Source organism: Protobothrops mucrosquamatus, unplaced genomic scaffold, assembly GCF_001527695.2.
Source record: "Protobothrops mucrosquamatus isolate PMUCROS unplaced genomic scaffold, P.Mucros_1.0 scaffold394, whole genome shotgun sequence".
Classification (NCBI taxonomy): Eukaryota; Metazoa; Chordata; class Lepidosauria; order Squamata; family Viperidae; genus Protobothrops; species Protobothrops mucrosquamatus.
Window position 1 is genome coordinate 101,064 of NW_015386725.1, and position 15,061 is coordinate 116,124.

Consider the following 15,061-nt stretch of genomic DNA (forward strand, 5'->3'; position numbering starts at 1 on the left):
TTATGTATGTGCACTGCCTTGAGTGATTTATAAAAACGATAAATGCAGGATAAAAATAAATGCCACATGTCAAATCCTATCAATCCTAGAATAAAATCAGATGGCTTTTCAGCATATTTTTTTTGCTGAAATCATGTTTCATGAGTCCTAATCGCTTAATATTGTAAATTAAGGCTAACTAAATTAACATTTGGCAAATCTAACCATTTTATTCATGATTTTCTATAACACCAGTGACTTCTAGTAGGGGAGCATGGTGCCCCTTAATTATTTCTAATGTTTAAACAGTCATTGTCAAGGCGCAATTTCAAACACATTTTACTATTTCCAACATGAGATGAATGCAGGTTACTTTTAAATAAAAGCTACATTTATCCAAAACGACGCCCCTTTTCCCCCCCAGGATCTGAAACATTTCTGCGCATGCTCGGCATAATCCATAGCACTTCACTTTTCCAGAAACTTGGCGCAGGAAGCGGGAGATTTCGCAGGAGGGCACCGACCAAAGTAGTAGCTCTCCTGCTTCGGCCTGATCCTGCTGAAGTTAACTCTTTGCTCAAGACGGAGTCTCCCGAGCCGCTGCGCCTGCGGATAGGCAGAAATGCGCCGGCAAGAAGCCCCTACTGACAGGGCGACCTCCCTCCCTCCCTTCCCCCTAGCTAGCCCCCTCCCCAGCTCTTGCTTTGCATGCCTCCCCACGAACACACGCGAGCGCAATCCCCGCCTTCGTCGGGATTCGCGCAGCGCGCGTGCTCCGGCAAGCCAACCCGACGTTGAAGGTTGGGAGACGAGTTGAAGGGGAATTGTTGACCTTCGCGGGTTGCGTTCTTTTGGGCTACTTTTAAAGTGTCGGGCTGCAAAACTTTGGGGCATCTGGCAACCACGGTTGCTCATTCGCAAAGGCCTTGCTCGATGAGTGCAACAGATGGGCTCGCAACTCTCCGGCCGGAGGTGCGCCTTGACGGGGGTGGGGGTGGAAAAACAACCGGTGGAAGAGCCGCCAGGGTCATCGGAAGTCAAAGCCAACCACCCCTCCCTCGTGCCATTTATAGTATTAATTTGGGGGCGCAGGCGCTCTGCTTCTTTCGAGGCAAAGGCTTCTTGCAATTGCGCGGGAGGGCAAAATCAGACGCTCCGCTGGGCGAGCCGGCGGTGTTGCAGACGGGAGCAGGGACGCCGAAGAACCCCGGGATCTATCTTTTTTTTTTTTTTTCCCCCGCCCCAAGGAAACGGCCGGATGCGGAGGCCGCGTCTTTTTGCCTCCTGCAAGCCCGCACCGAAGGCCGAGCACCGACGGGTCGCCGTGGCCATATCCCACCTGATGACGCGCCATGCTGAACAACAGGAAACGGGATCTTGGGAGAGGCGGAAATTGCAGTGCTAGCAGAGCTCGGAAGGGCCAGCAGGCTAACGAGGAGCGGGCGTTGCGTCGGGAAGGAAGGCGCCTGGGCATCGGGGAAGTGGGCTGGCCGCAAAGTAAGTAGTGACAGGAACCCCGGGTCCTTGCCGGGGGCTCCACGGTCCCTCCGCAGGGGGAGAGAGAGCAGCGTGGACCGGCCGGCTCTTTCGTTTCTCTTCGCCGGCGGGATGGATGGCGCGGCCGGGATCGGTGCTGTTTGCAAGGAAGAATAAAAGAATATATATATATATATTTTTAAAAGGGAAGGGGAAAGAATAAGCTCGGCCTGGCGTTATTCTGGTGCGGAGCTCATTTGCGACTCCGTGATCAGAATCTGGGCAGAGGCGGCGCTGATGCGGAGCCCCAAGGTGGGGCCGCTCCTGCGATTTTGGCTGGAGGCAGCCCAGTCCTCTTGTGAGCAAACCTGGTGGGGCGGCGGGGGCGCCGCTTGGCATCCTGGTGGGCTGCCTGGCTTCCTTGCTTTGAGGGCTCTTTGTTCTCCAGCAACTAGGCCGCTGATCAAAGGGGGGGTGGTGGTGGTTTTGTCGAATCTTTCTTCCCTCCCTGCCCGATCAGGAGGATGCGATTTGGCCGGTTCCTGGCTCGCTCCCCGCATCTCCCTGCTTCTTTAATGCAGGACGAGAGGACGGTGGCGGGTTCCTCTTTCGCCCGCCTTGATCAGCACGAGGTAGGGTGGGCATGGCAGGAGAAGCCGGGTCGGGTCTTGCAGGCTCGTGACTAATGCTTCCCCGGCTGGATCTGCGGTGTAGGGGAATTGGTTGGCTTCCTTCCTAAAAAAAAATCCCTTTGGAAGTACAGTTAGGCAGGACACCCTTTTAAAAGCTGGACATTGTTAAAGTGGGAACCCTTTTTTTTCCCTCTTGAAAGTAAAAACCAGTTTTAAAAAGGATCCAAGTTCTCTAGGGTAAGGGCAATAATTTTATTAGGACAACTCAAAAGGTCCTGAAAGGATATGTGTTTTATCTGCTGTGTGATTTTAGAAGACTAGGAGAGGATCTTACTGGGAGCCAAGATGCTGTTTGGTGATTTTAAGTAGGGCCTCCCTGTCTGTATTCACTAAAAAATTGCAAGAAGTGAGCTGGTAAATCATGCAGCCAGCCAGCCAGCCATTCAATTAAATGTGATCACTATTGATTAGTATGCATATTTGCACATGTCAAGTCTACATTGATAGTTGGGGATGTTTTGTTGCTTCTGGGGACAAAAATGCAGAAGTAGATTTGGTATCAGACCTGATTTTTGGAATGGGATTAGAATGGAATTTTGGGGATGGAATGTTCATTGTGATTCAGCAAGTCACACAAAATCTTACTCATGGGCTACTGGCAAGGAGATATTTGATTCATCCAGGCTGAGAACAATATAACAGTAGGTTAGCCATGCTTTAAATATCTATGGGGTGTTCATTTTATTATCTGTACATTGATTTCTTTTCAAGATCAAAGTAATATTAATCTTAGTGACTTAGGATTTTAATGCAAAGTGTACATTGATTTCTTTTCAAGATCAAAGTAATCTTGGTTTCTTAGGGTTTTAGTGCAAAGTATGTATCTGCAAAAATTGAATTCAGATTTCTGTGTTTCATTTAAGATATACTGCCTAGTATTTTTGGCTGCTTTTAACAGTTTTTTCCTCCCATCGTTCCTTTTTACTCTTATAGCAGTAATTGCACCTAGACTAGAGGGTTGTGACCTTCATGTAGTTTTCTTGGTTTGTCATTTGCTTTCTCCACACTGACCTCATGACCAAACTGAATTTGCAAAAGTCCTGCAGGAATGTACATTCTTTGTTCTTGTCTTGGTGCTCCCCTGTTTTTCAGTTTTGAAGACGATGTTACATTCTTGCTAAACAATTATGGAAGGCAGAGTACATTTCAAAACTATGATAAGAAAAAGAGATTGTGAAATGTATGTTTTTGAAGGGGAAAAGCAGGCTAAGCTAGAAGGCTGGGTTAATAAGAAAAACAGAATAATGGAGTTGGAAGGGACCTTGGAAGTCTTCTAGTCCAACGCCCTGTGCAAGCAAGAAACCCTATACCATTTCAGACAAATTATTGTCTAATGCAGGGGTAGTCAACCTTGGCTCTTTTATGACTCGTGGACTTCAACTCCCAGAATTCCTGAGCCAGCTCGCTCAGGAATTCTGGGAGTTGAAGTCCACGAATCTCAAAAGAGCCAAGGTTGACTACCCCTGGTCTAATGTCTTCTTAAAAGCCTCCAATTTTAGAGCACCCACAATTTCTGGAGACAATCATTCCACTGATTAATTGTTCTAACTGTCAGAAAATTTCTCCTTAGTTCTAGATTGGTTCTGTCCTTGATTAGTTTCCATCCATAGCTTCTTGTTCTGCCTTCAGGCGCTTTGGCCAAGCTTTCTGGCAGCCTCTTAAATATTGGAACACTGCTATCATATCGTTCCCAGTCCTTTTTATTAAATGTGTCATCAGTTTGGAGTCCTTGTGTTGTTGCCACAAGAGACCCGAGTCCAGGCCCCCCCCCCCCCCGAATTCTGTGGAGGCTCATCTAGCGCCAATTTAGCTTTGACTGTTGGTTGACTAGATTCTTCTGTGAAGGTAGCAATAATAAACTCTTCTGTGCTTTGAATTTAACAAATGTGCCTGGTTATTTGCGCTGGACAGTTTGGGTTGTTAGAAATACTGGCCAAACTGGGAAGGGATTGAGAGAAAGTGTTTGTAAGAGAGGAGGAGGGGGCAGCAAGGTTTTGAGTTTGGATTTTTTTTTGTTCAATGTGTATCTGGCCTTTTGTTTAGGAGCTGAAGCTCACAACAGTGTAGGCTCCTGTCCTTGCATTCTTCCCTTTCATGATCCCTCTGAGGTGGGTTGGTTAAGAGAGAGTAGCTGGTCTAATATTACCCAGTGAACTTCTGTGGCTGAACATAGAATCCCTGGTTTCAGTTCCACACTATTAACCCTTACCAGTTAGCATACTTTCAGGTTAATTGTAGTTAAAACTGCTTTACTTCTGAAATTTTCACACTGCCTAGATCTTAGGAAATTACTCTTAATAAGTAATTTATGTCAGTATACAGTATTTAGTTTTATCTACTTCAGTTTGCATGCCAGGCTGCTTTAAAAGCACAGAACCAGTGGCAGCTTAGCCATAAAATCAGTGCATACCTCAGACTCAAATGATTAACTCAATGATACAGGAGAGATTTCCTGTAATACCTGCAGCAACATGTCACGCTGACCATTACCAAGGTGAATTTACTGAGAAAGATTAAATTTCTCTTGGAATCCCTTCCTTAAATATGGGGATTCCTGTACAAATGCAGTGACTTCTTCTCTTACATTACGGATCTTTTAGGAATTATAACTGCTAGATAATTTGGATTAATTTGCTTACGCTATTTATTTCCCCAAATATAACTCTACAAATCACAATGCTATTCTCCTTTCTTTGCGAGAGTTCTTGGTGCTTTCTGAGCTTGGTTCAGTGCTCTGCCCTGTCAGTGTTTTGTTCCTCTTGGTAGTTCCTTAATTAGGCTGTTTACTGTTTGATTATCTGAGTTGATAATTTCTTGATTGGGATATTTACTGCTTGATTGTTGGACTAGTATTAGTCCCTGTGTATAAACAGAGAGCAAACCCCACTTCCTTCTGGCACTGAAGAAATTACCTGGTTGGGTAATGGTGTAAACGAAGAGAGCACTAAGGACTCCATAGTTCAACCCCGAGCTACAAAGAATCTCTTCTATTGGCCTCCTTTCTTTGCTATGGTATGAATAGAATCTAAATTTCTTTGGCTGTTAGCAGTCAGAGTAGTACCAGTAGTAGCAGCTCTTGGGTTGTCTGAGCTTTCCATTCTGCCCCCCCCTCCTCCAAATTGCTATGTCATTGCTGACTTGTATGACATACTGTAGATAGGCTCTGTCCAGCCTACTGTATAGTAATTGTAAAGAAATTTACAATTTATAATGGAAAAACATAGGGTACAATAAAGGAAATGTAAGCCTCTACACTGCTAACCACATCTGGTGTGGAATATTGGAAGAGCTATCGTTGGAGCAGAACCTTCATTCAGCCTTCCTTCTGTATGAAACTGAAGCCTAGAATGGAAGAGAAGCTGAAAATACTTGCTCCAGTTCAGCATCTCTGATTTTGGTTGAATCGCTGAAGGTTACATTTTAATTTGCTGCAGCTTAATCCAGCAATTTTTTTCTTTGAAATAAACTGCAGAGAATTCACTGGGATTTTCTCTTGGGTAAATACAGAAAAGGCCACAACCTTATTTTGGTTGATTATATTTGTGAGATGTCATAAATCAACTTTATAGGATTTTGGCCACATCTTCAGTTATCTTGAGTAGAATGATTATATTAGTGTACTTGTTAAAGCTTTGCTTAATAGAATGATAGCTTCTGCTGCAGTAGAAGTTCACTACTATAAAATATGCAGAATATCTGACCTAATCACTTTTTTAGACTTGTAGTGGTAGAAATGAAAAGTTGTCCAGCAGTAAATATTCAGAAATGAATTAGCTAAACAAGAAGGCCTATAAAGTGTTTCTTTGGATAAATATCTTTTTATATTCACAATGTGTTTTTTTAAAAGTGAGTGAATTGCACAAGTATTGATGTTCCTTGAAGTGCTGGCAGGAATTATGCTTACAAGTTGAATAATAGCTAAAGGAAACTTTCCTCTTTCCAAACTTAGTCTGAGAATTTTCTTGCAATAATTTGGCATCAGTTAAATCTATCAAAGCTAACTTTATTGGTTGCCTTTAATCAATGAAAAGCATTGTAATTCTATGGAACTAAAAGCCATTTTGTATGGTGGTAAATAGGTGATTTTTTTAAAAAAAATTGAACCTTTATTTAATATTGTTCATGCATGTTCTGATATTACAGATGTGGAAAGCATCGGCAGGCCACAGCATCACTCTGAGCCAGGATGATGGTGCTGATGATTGGGAGACAGATCCTGACTTTGTGGTACAATTTTGAACTAAATTTAAGAATTATCTTTAAAAGTTTATTTTTACAGTTAAAAGTGGGGAAATCTAATGAGCTTATTAATTCCGAATTTAAGAGCTGTTGGGAGGATATGTGTGTGTCCCAGGCTATGGGAACTCTGCTTTAAGTTTTCTTAAATATGGATGTGGCTACAACATGAAGTACTTAGTCTAATGAATTGACCAAATTTAGTAATGGCAGGGAAATAGAATGATGGAGCTTGCTTAAAGCCTGTTGTAATAAAACCTTTTTTCAATGTATTTTACAGAATGATGTAAGCGAAAAAGAACAGCGCTGGGGTGCTAAAACTGTCCAAGGATCTGGTCACCAGGAACATATCAAGTAAAATATACTTTTTTAAAATATATACTGTGATATTTTGCTGATCTCCAGTGGTAGTTTTAGATATAATTTCTAGAGCAATTGGTAGGCAAGGATGGCTATGAGTTTGTGGAGTGGCAGTCCAAATGCATTTCAAAAGTCTGGTTAAGGAATACTATTCTAGACCAGTAGTGCTCTTGAGCGGAGACCTCTGAATTTGGGCTTGATGATGGTCAAGAATTGTTGAGTATAGAGTTAGCAATAACTACAGGAAAAGTCAGTATTGTCATGTCCTGGCTTTGAAATAAGGCATGAAAGAAAACCTGTTTTATCTACTGAAGAAATACATGTCTTAAAAACCTATTCATGACGGATGGTTCATGACTGAACTTGATTACATGAACTCAGCTCAGCCTGCCCCTATATTTGCCATAGATATTGCTCTCAACTGTTATTATAATTATCCTATTTATACTGTAATTGTTACAGTTATTATTGAGTTGTGAGCTCTTCTTGGATGAGAGAAAAAGCACTTCCATGAAAGGTGTGCAAAATAATCCATTCCAGAAATGAAATTTTCTTGGGAGCTGTAGAATCTTTGGTTCCTCTGAATGATCCCTGGGTGGTCTTGCAGGTTTTTGTTTTTTTTTTTTTGTAAATAAAGCCAGCCCCACAATATTGATACATCACCTCAGGAATGACTGAACTGCAGTTGTCCAGAGCAGTGTTTCTTAACCTCAGCAATTTTAAGATGTGTGTCTTGGAATTCTGGGAGGGGAAGTCCACGCATTTTAAAGTTTCTGAGGTTGAGAAACTTGGCCCTTTCCAGATGTGTAGACTTCAAATCCCAGAATACTGCCATCAGCACAGCCATTGATGAAAATTCTGGGAGTTTGAGTCAGCACACCTAGAAGTGGTCAAGCTTAGGAAAAACTTCTAGAGGAAGAATTGAAGACCAACATAACTAAGCTGGTAAAAGTTAAAGGGGTTTTCAAATAATTAACCACTTTTGAATGTCAGCCTAAAAATTATGAAAGCATTCGTAATTGTTTCTCGAACTTTTAACGTAAAGTTCAGGAATGCGACAGGTTAACCCTGTTTTCCACACTGTACTTACTTCAAAACATATTTTGGAAAGTTTTGTAGCAGTTACTTGATTCTAACAATATATGAAAAGCACAGTTTTTTAAATGTTTTAACTGTCATGGTATCTCTATTCTAGTTAAGAAAAACTCCTTGGAATAATACAGCTGCATTTCATATTCTTGGGAGTTGGAAGAAAACCAAAATGCTTGTGGATTTTTAAAATCAGTAGTTTGAAATTCTTTTCTGAGCATCTATGTCCTCAAATGTGATGCATCTGCAAAGCAAATCATTTATTATTAGATTTATTAGGTATGAATAGTAGAACAGAGGTCTCCTTTACGTATTTCAGGTTAATACGATATCTAGAATTGTCAGCCTTTAAATCATCCTGCTTGAACATGAATGATCTAAATTCATGTTCAGGCAGGATAATTTAAAGATTGAATTAAAGTTAAAAATAAAACTGAAAAAAAACTAAGAGAAACACAATAAAATTAGAGAGAGGAGAAATCTCATTAAACTCAAGTCTATTTAAAGAATATAAATTTCAATTAAAGCTATATTACCTTTCCTGTGGTATATTATCATTATTGCTTTTCCTTGATGGATTTTTCAATTATTGTAACCCGGAATGGGATGTTGGAACAAGGCAAAACTACACCCAGTTACATTTTTCTTCTGGTTGTGAAGTGGCAACTGTGTGTGCTTGCTTTCTTCAGAGTCCCATGGATTTCTGGGGGAACAGATAGGATAAATATAAGGGACCAGATAATTGTGTGTAAAAGCACTTGTCATCATGAGGATGCCTTATTATTATGACAGAGAAAGCTTCTAAATTTGACTAGGCATGACCACATTACAGTGGTGTTTAAAAGTTTGAGAACCCTTTTGAATGTTCAATATGTATGCATTTCTATGACTTAAAACGTGATCTGTTTTTCACAGAAGTCCCAAAATTTGATAAAAAGAACATAAACAATTTCCTCTTGAAATGAACCAATAATCTTAGAGAGTCATATACTTTTGTAACACACAGTTATGTAGTTTTGGATTATTTATCTCAATAAATAAATGAACAAATATGTTTTTGACTAATGTATTTGAGTTCTAGTTATCTAGTTTTAGGACTTGTGTGAAAACCTATCATGTTGTAGATCACATTAATGCAGCAGTATTTAAAATTCAAATGGGTTCACAAATTTTTAAGCACCATTGTAGTTATAGTAGTATAGTTCAAGGTTAAAGCCATGGATGTAAGCTAGGAAAAAGCATTTCAACGTATTAATTTGTACGCATCATAAATTACAGTAGTCAGATTTGGGAGAAAAATTAATATGGAAACTTTCAATAATAGAAACATTAATAGAAAAGGGCCCAGATGGATTACAGTATTAAATCAGTAACTGAATAACTTTTATATGGTTGGGAATTGTTCTGAGAAATAAATACAGAAGGGTTGTAGAACACATCTCTGGAGGGTCCATATTAGAATTTGCCCTATTTCTGTCTCTTGATCCTCTTACCTTTCTTTCTCCTCCCTGTATAGGAGCATTAAGACTCTGATAGATTATTTTATTTCCCACTGATAATTGTTCTGCTTTCCCTTTGGAGTTTGCTATTGAATTTTGGGACAGAGTTATTTTCTTTCCTTCAGGAAAATATCCAAATTGTCCATTTTATTTCTAAAGAACTTTAGCCCAGTGTTTCAACAGTTTGAACTAACTGTGGTAAGACTTCAAATTATAGTAAATTAATATGTGAAGTTGGTTTGTCTTTACTAAAGCTAATTCATATTCACCACAATTTAGAGTTTGGGAAGATGTAAAGCTCTAGTTAATTTAGAGATTAAAAAAAAAAGTTCTGGAGGTGAGAATTAGGATTATTCTTGTGATGCTATTTGTTTGTTTGCTTCCCTTCCAAAGCATTCATCAGCTTCGAGAAAACGTGTCCCAAGAACATCAGTCCCTCAAGGAGAAAGAGCTTGAATCGGGACCCCAAGCGTCCCATGGCTACGGAGGGAAGTTTGGTGTGGAACAGGACCGCATGGACAAAGTAAAATTTCAAGGAATTGGCTTGGTTGCTACTCTTAGGGATCGGATATATTGAATTCAGTTATTGTCCTACATTTTTGAGACCTACTACATGTGCTTTCTTTTCATTCAGATTTTAATGGAGAAAGTTGGCCCAACTTAACTTGACCCTAATCTCGCCGTCTCTCAAGATTATCGTTAAATATTAGAAGGGGGGAGCATATGTGTTTCTTCTCATGCTTATTTTCACAGATTCCTGGGAGCCTTTTGCAGTACAGAGTTCACTCTGTCTTTTAAAGCTATGACTCATTTAACAAAACCATTATAATCTTGTTTGTATAAAAATGCTGAACTGTAAGAAGTGAATCCACCCTAAATGAAAATGAAACGATTCACATTGTGGCTTAGTGCCATAGTGTAAACACAGAGTTTGAGTAAATGCTATAATGATTTTTCTCTTGATGTAATGCATTCTCCTCAAACAAGTTTTGAGAAATGAAGGCTAGGGGAATTTATTTTCTTGTGTTTCTGCTTTTTTTAAATATAGATTTTTATCCCACTGCTTCCTCCTCCTATTTTCCCCACAACAGCAATCTTGTGAGGAGAATTGGGCTGAGAGACAGTGACTGGCCCAAAGTCCCCCAGCTGGTTCTTCATGCCAATTTCTATAACGGTTCATGACATGGCTGGGGACAATACAGTGAGAGGAAAAAGTATTTGATCCCCTGCTGATTTTGTATGTTTGCCCACTGACAAAGAAATGATCAGTCTATAATTTTAATGGTAGGTGTATTTTAACAGTGAGAGACAGAATAACAAAAAAACAAATTCCAGAAAAAAACATTTCAAAAAAGTTATAAATTGATTTGCATTTTAATGAGTGAAATAAGTATTTGATCCCCTATCAATCAGCAAGATTTCTGGCTGCCAGGTCTCTTTTATATAGGTAACGAGCTAAGAATAGGAGCACTCTCTTAAAGGGAGTGCTCCTAATCACACCTGTATAAAAGACAACTGTCCACAGAAGCAATCAATTAGATTCCAAACTCTCCACCATGGCCAAGACCAAAGGATCGTGTCCAAGGATATCAGAGACAAGATTGTAGACCTACATAAGGCTGGAATGGACTACAAGACTATCGCCAAGCAGCTTGGTGAGAAGGTGACAACAGTTGGTGTGATTATTCGCAAATGGAAGAAACACAAAATAACTCAATCTCCCTTGGACTGGGGCTCCATGCAAGATCTCACCTCATGGAGTTTCAAAGATAATGAGAACGGTGAGGAATCAGCCCAGAGCTACACAGGAGGATCTTGTCAATGATCTCAAGGCAGCTGGGACGATAGTCACCAAGAAAACAATTGGTAACACACTACGCCGTGAAGGACTGAAATCCTGCAGCACCCGCAAGGTCCCCCTGCTCAAGAAAGCACATGTACAGGCCCACCTGAAGTTTGCCATTGAACATCTGAATGATTCAGAGGAGATCTGAAGTGTTGTGATCAGATGAGACCAAAACTGAGCTCTTTGGCATCAACTCAACTCGCTGTGTTAGGAGGAGGTGGACGAATGCTGACTGTGACCACATGTCAAACATGGAGGTGGAAACATTATGCTTTGGGGGGTTTTTTCTGCTAAGGGGACAGGACAACTTCACTGCATCAAAGGGACAATGGACGGGGCCATGTACCGTCAAATCTTGGGTGAGAACTTCCTTCCCTCAGCCAGGGCATTGAAAATGGGTTGTGGATGTGTATTCCAGCATGACACGGCCAAGGCAACAAAGGAGTGGCTCAAGAAGAAGCACATTAAGATCCTGGAGTGGCCTAGAAAATCTGTGCAGGGAGCTTAAGGTTCAAGCTGCCAAACGTCAGCCTCGAAACCTTAATGACTTGGAGAGGATCTGCAAAGAGGAGTGGGATAAAATCCCTCCTGAGATGTGTGCAAACCTGATGGCCAACTACAAGAAACGTCTGACCTCTGTGATTGCCAACAAAGGTTTTAACACCAAGTACTAAGTCATGTTTTGTGAAATACTTATTTCACTCATTAAAATGCAAATCAATTTATAACTTTTTTGAAATGTGTTTTTCTGGATTTTTTTGTTGTTATTCTGTCTGTCACTATTAAAATAAACCTGCCATTAAAATTATAGATTGATCATTTCTTTGTCAGTGGGCAAACGTACAAAATCATCAGGGGATAAAATACTTTTTTCCTTCACTGTACATAAACAATAGAATTAAAAAAAAAAAAAGAGAGCCAGTTTGGTAAAGGGATTAAGGCACCAAGCTAGAAACTGAGTCACCATGAGTTCTAGTCCCACCTTGAACACAAAGCCAACCGGGGACTTTGGGCCGGTCACTCATGCTCATCTCTAGGAAGAAGAAGGCTATGACAAATCACTTCTGAAAATCTTGCCAAGAAAACTGTGTAGGGACTTGTCAAGGAAGTTGCTAGAAGGTAGCATTGGCTGAAAGGCAGACAAAAAATGCAGAGCACTAAGGCTTATTTATACATAATAACTGAAATAAAATACATTTTGGCTTTTGCTTTATGTGATGAGTGAATTCAGCTAGCTCAGCAGTGAACAAGGCCACTTTAGCCTCCCAGAAACCAGTCAGAGAAGCTCCTTCTATCCACTAGTTATCTGATAAACAGATACATGTGCCATGACTGATCACACTCACTAGGGCAGATACTTTGTGAGATTGCCCATGATATGCTATCAAAATTCCACATGTACCATCAGGCCAAAAATACACCTTGCCTTCTCTGCTAGATATTAATATTATTGGAAATAAAATTCTGCATGATACTAGAGTCAAACAGAAACAGATTTTGGGGATTCACCATTCAATTCAAGTCATTTAAATCAAGTGAATGAAATAACTGGAACACAGTACTCTTGGGTAGTATTTCCAGGAAGATACAGTGATCAAAAGCTGCTGGAAGTTTAGAATTCTATATAATGTCTTAAATAAAGTTGCAAAAGGCGGGTTTCAAATTCATTTGGAAGCATGCTGCCTCCGCTAGAGTTGGGCAGCCAAGAGATTTTAAATATTTTTTTTTAAGAAATTGTATTACTTAGATGTTTTCAATTTGGATTCTGTGCACAGCAATGCACATACCTTGTGGCCTGCACTGAATGGTCACTAATTATCTCCTTAATAATTATATTACTATTTAATATTAATTTCGGAAGGAAAATTGTGAAACAGATGGGAAAATAACGCTGAACATTCACACTTGCTTCATCATGTATTGGAGGAAAAAAATAAAAATTCTGGATGTGGAATTTGAGAAAGCATCAAAGTAAAAATGCATGGAGCTGATGAAATAGGCTGTGTTTGAAAATGCCTGTGTGTTTTTAATCTGATATGCATATTGATCCCAGCCAGGTGAGATGTAATGTCACTGTGTCTAAGTCAGGGATAGGCAACCTTGGCTCTTTTATGACTCGTGGACTTCAACTCCAGAATTCTGACATAGCTGACTCAGGAATTCTGGAGTTGAAGTCCACAAGTCATAAAAGAGCCAAGGTTGCCTACCCCTGGTCTAAGTCAAATTCACTTTTCCCCAGCTGTGCTGGGAATATAATTCCAAAAAATGTCCATGATGGTTGAGAATTCTGTGAGATACTTTTGACATAGCTGAAGGGCACCCACTTCCATAGATTATATATTCTGTTGTATTGAAAAATAAAGATGGGAAATCATACAACATATGCTTCAGAAGTTGCTGCATCATAAGAAATAGTATATATATAGTTAGCCTTGCTTTGTCTCTTTTTTTGCCCCATAGCAACAGGAATATGCAGGCCAAATGTGTAGGAAGTTGTTAAAAGTTTGATAGAGACTTTAGGAAATGAAGTGGGCGTGCTGTGGCTTTCTGTAACTAAGAGCATTCATAGCCGGCATAATCTGCTGGCTGCATTTGCAGTTTCCCAGATGCTTGTTGGTAAAATGATGTGCCAGCAAACTTAGTACCTTCGGTGATGTTGGTGACAGTTAAGGAATACTCCTTTCTCCCAACCTCCATCCTTAGCTAATCTGTGCAGGTAGGTGGAGATTTGAAGATCCTCCGCCTTATCCAACTTTAAACAAATCATTAAAACCTGGCTTTGGATTAGTGTGTGGTCAGACCCCTGTAAGAAAGGAGATGGAGTGAATAATGTTGTTTGGGTTTCTACATTCTAGGTGACTGCTCTCTCTCTTTTTTTAATACGGTATTTTTTATTGCGAAGTTACTCTGAGTTTGTGTGGTTGATGTGGCTTAGAAATTTGATAAATGAACAAATGCTCAAACTGCTTTGTTATTGGAGTCAGTTTAAGTGCAGCATTGACCTTAAAAGCTGGAGAGCATTGTAGCTAAAGGAGACTAGTTATTGCTGTTGTTTATTACATTAATATGCTGCTGTCAACGCTGCTAATATTAAATATTCTTGCTTTGACAAAATATGCAGAACTGTCTGGTAATTTTAGAGTTAATTCAGATGACAGAGAAAGGGAGGAGATTAGTAAGGAAAGCCCAGGAAAAGGAACGGAAGTGAATCTTTGCCCTCCAGGTTAATTGGAAGATGTGAATCATGACCCCAAAATAGGGGAGGGGAAATGCCTGGAATGTTATGTGCAAAGGGAAGGGAAATTCAGATCTTGACATCTACCATGCCATGCTGACACTCCTCTACACCTAATAAAGGCTTTTTTAGGTTAAATCATGCCTGAAAGTTCTTTGAAGTGTTTCATTAGTCAGACACATGACAGCTGCTTTCCTACAGTTTCTTTCAATTGCATATTTAAAAAATCAATAAAACTTCCATGTAAGAAAGCAACATGATCCATAGCAAAGAAAAAAACAAAACTTATAATCATAATAACAGAAAATGTACCTCCTTGACAGTGGCTTGCTTGTAGTCATTCCAAATGTGCATCTGACTTGTGGGAGAAAGGGGTAAAATTTAAAGTGCTTAGATCAAGTGCTGGTATGAAGGGCTTAATGAACTCCGAAATGTAGGTACTGAGATAGTTAACAACAAGAATCCTAATTTGTGTATGGCCAGTATGAGGTCTGGATGGCAGGCTGTCTGCAGTCCCAATCATCTGAGTAGAGCATTGCGTGTGAGGACTTTTTTGTAAACAGCTATGCTCTGTGCAGCTGCCAGATGCCTGAAACATAGCTTTTGAGTGGAACCTGAAAGGAAGGTTTCAGCCTGCTGTAACACATTC

The 15,061-nt window shown here is 40.1% G+C and overlaps 1 protein-coding gene across 2 annotated transcripts in view; it reads left to right on the plus strand.

Moving 5' to 3' along the window:
• Positions 1-1,248: 1,248 nt before the first annotated feature.
• CTTN (cortactin) overlaps positions 1,249-15,061 on the plus strand; it is a 34,706-nt gene continuing 20,893 nt past the window's right edge. The window contains exons 1-4 of one of the 2 annotated variants that reach the window (XM_015816009.1): positions 1,249-1,476; positions 6,291-6,374; positions 6,664-6,737; positions 9,725-9,854. In XM_015816009.1, coding sequence (XP_015671495.1) covers positions 6,291-6,374; positions 6,664-6,737; positions 9,725-9,854 — 288 coding nt within the window. In that variant the 5' untranslated portion in view covers positions 1,249-1,476. The remainder of the gene's footprint in view (positions 1,477-6,290; positions 6,375-6,663; positions 6,738-9,724; positions 9,855-15,061) is intronic. The other variant, XM_015816008.1, reaches the window with a different exon arrangement.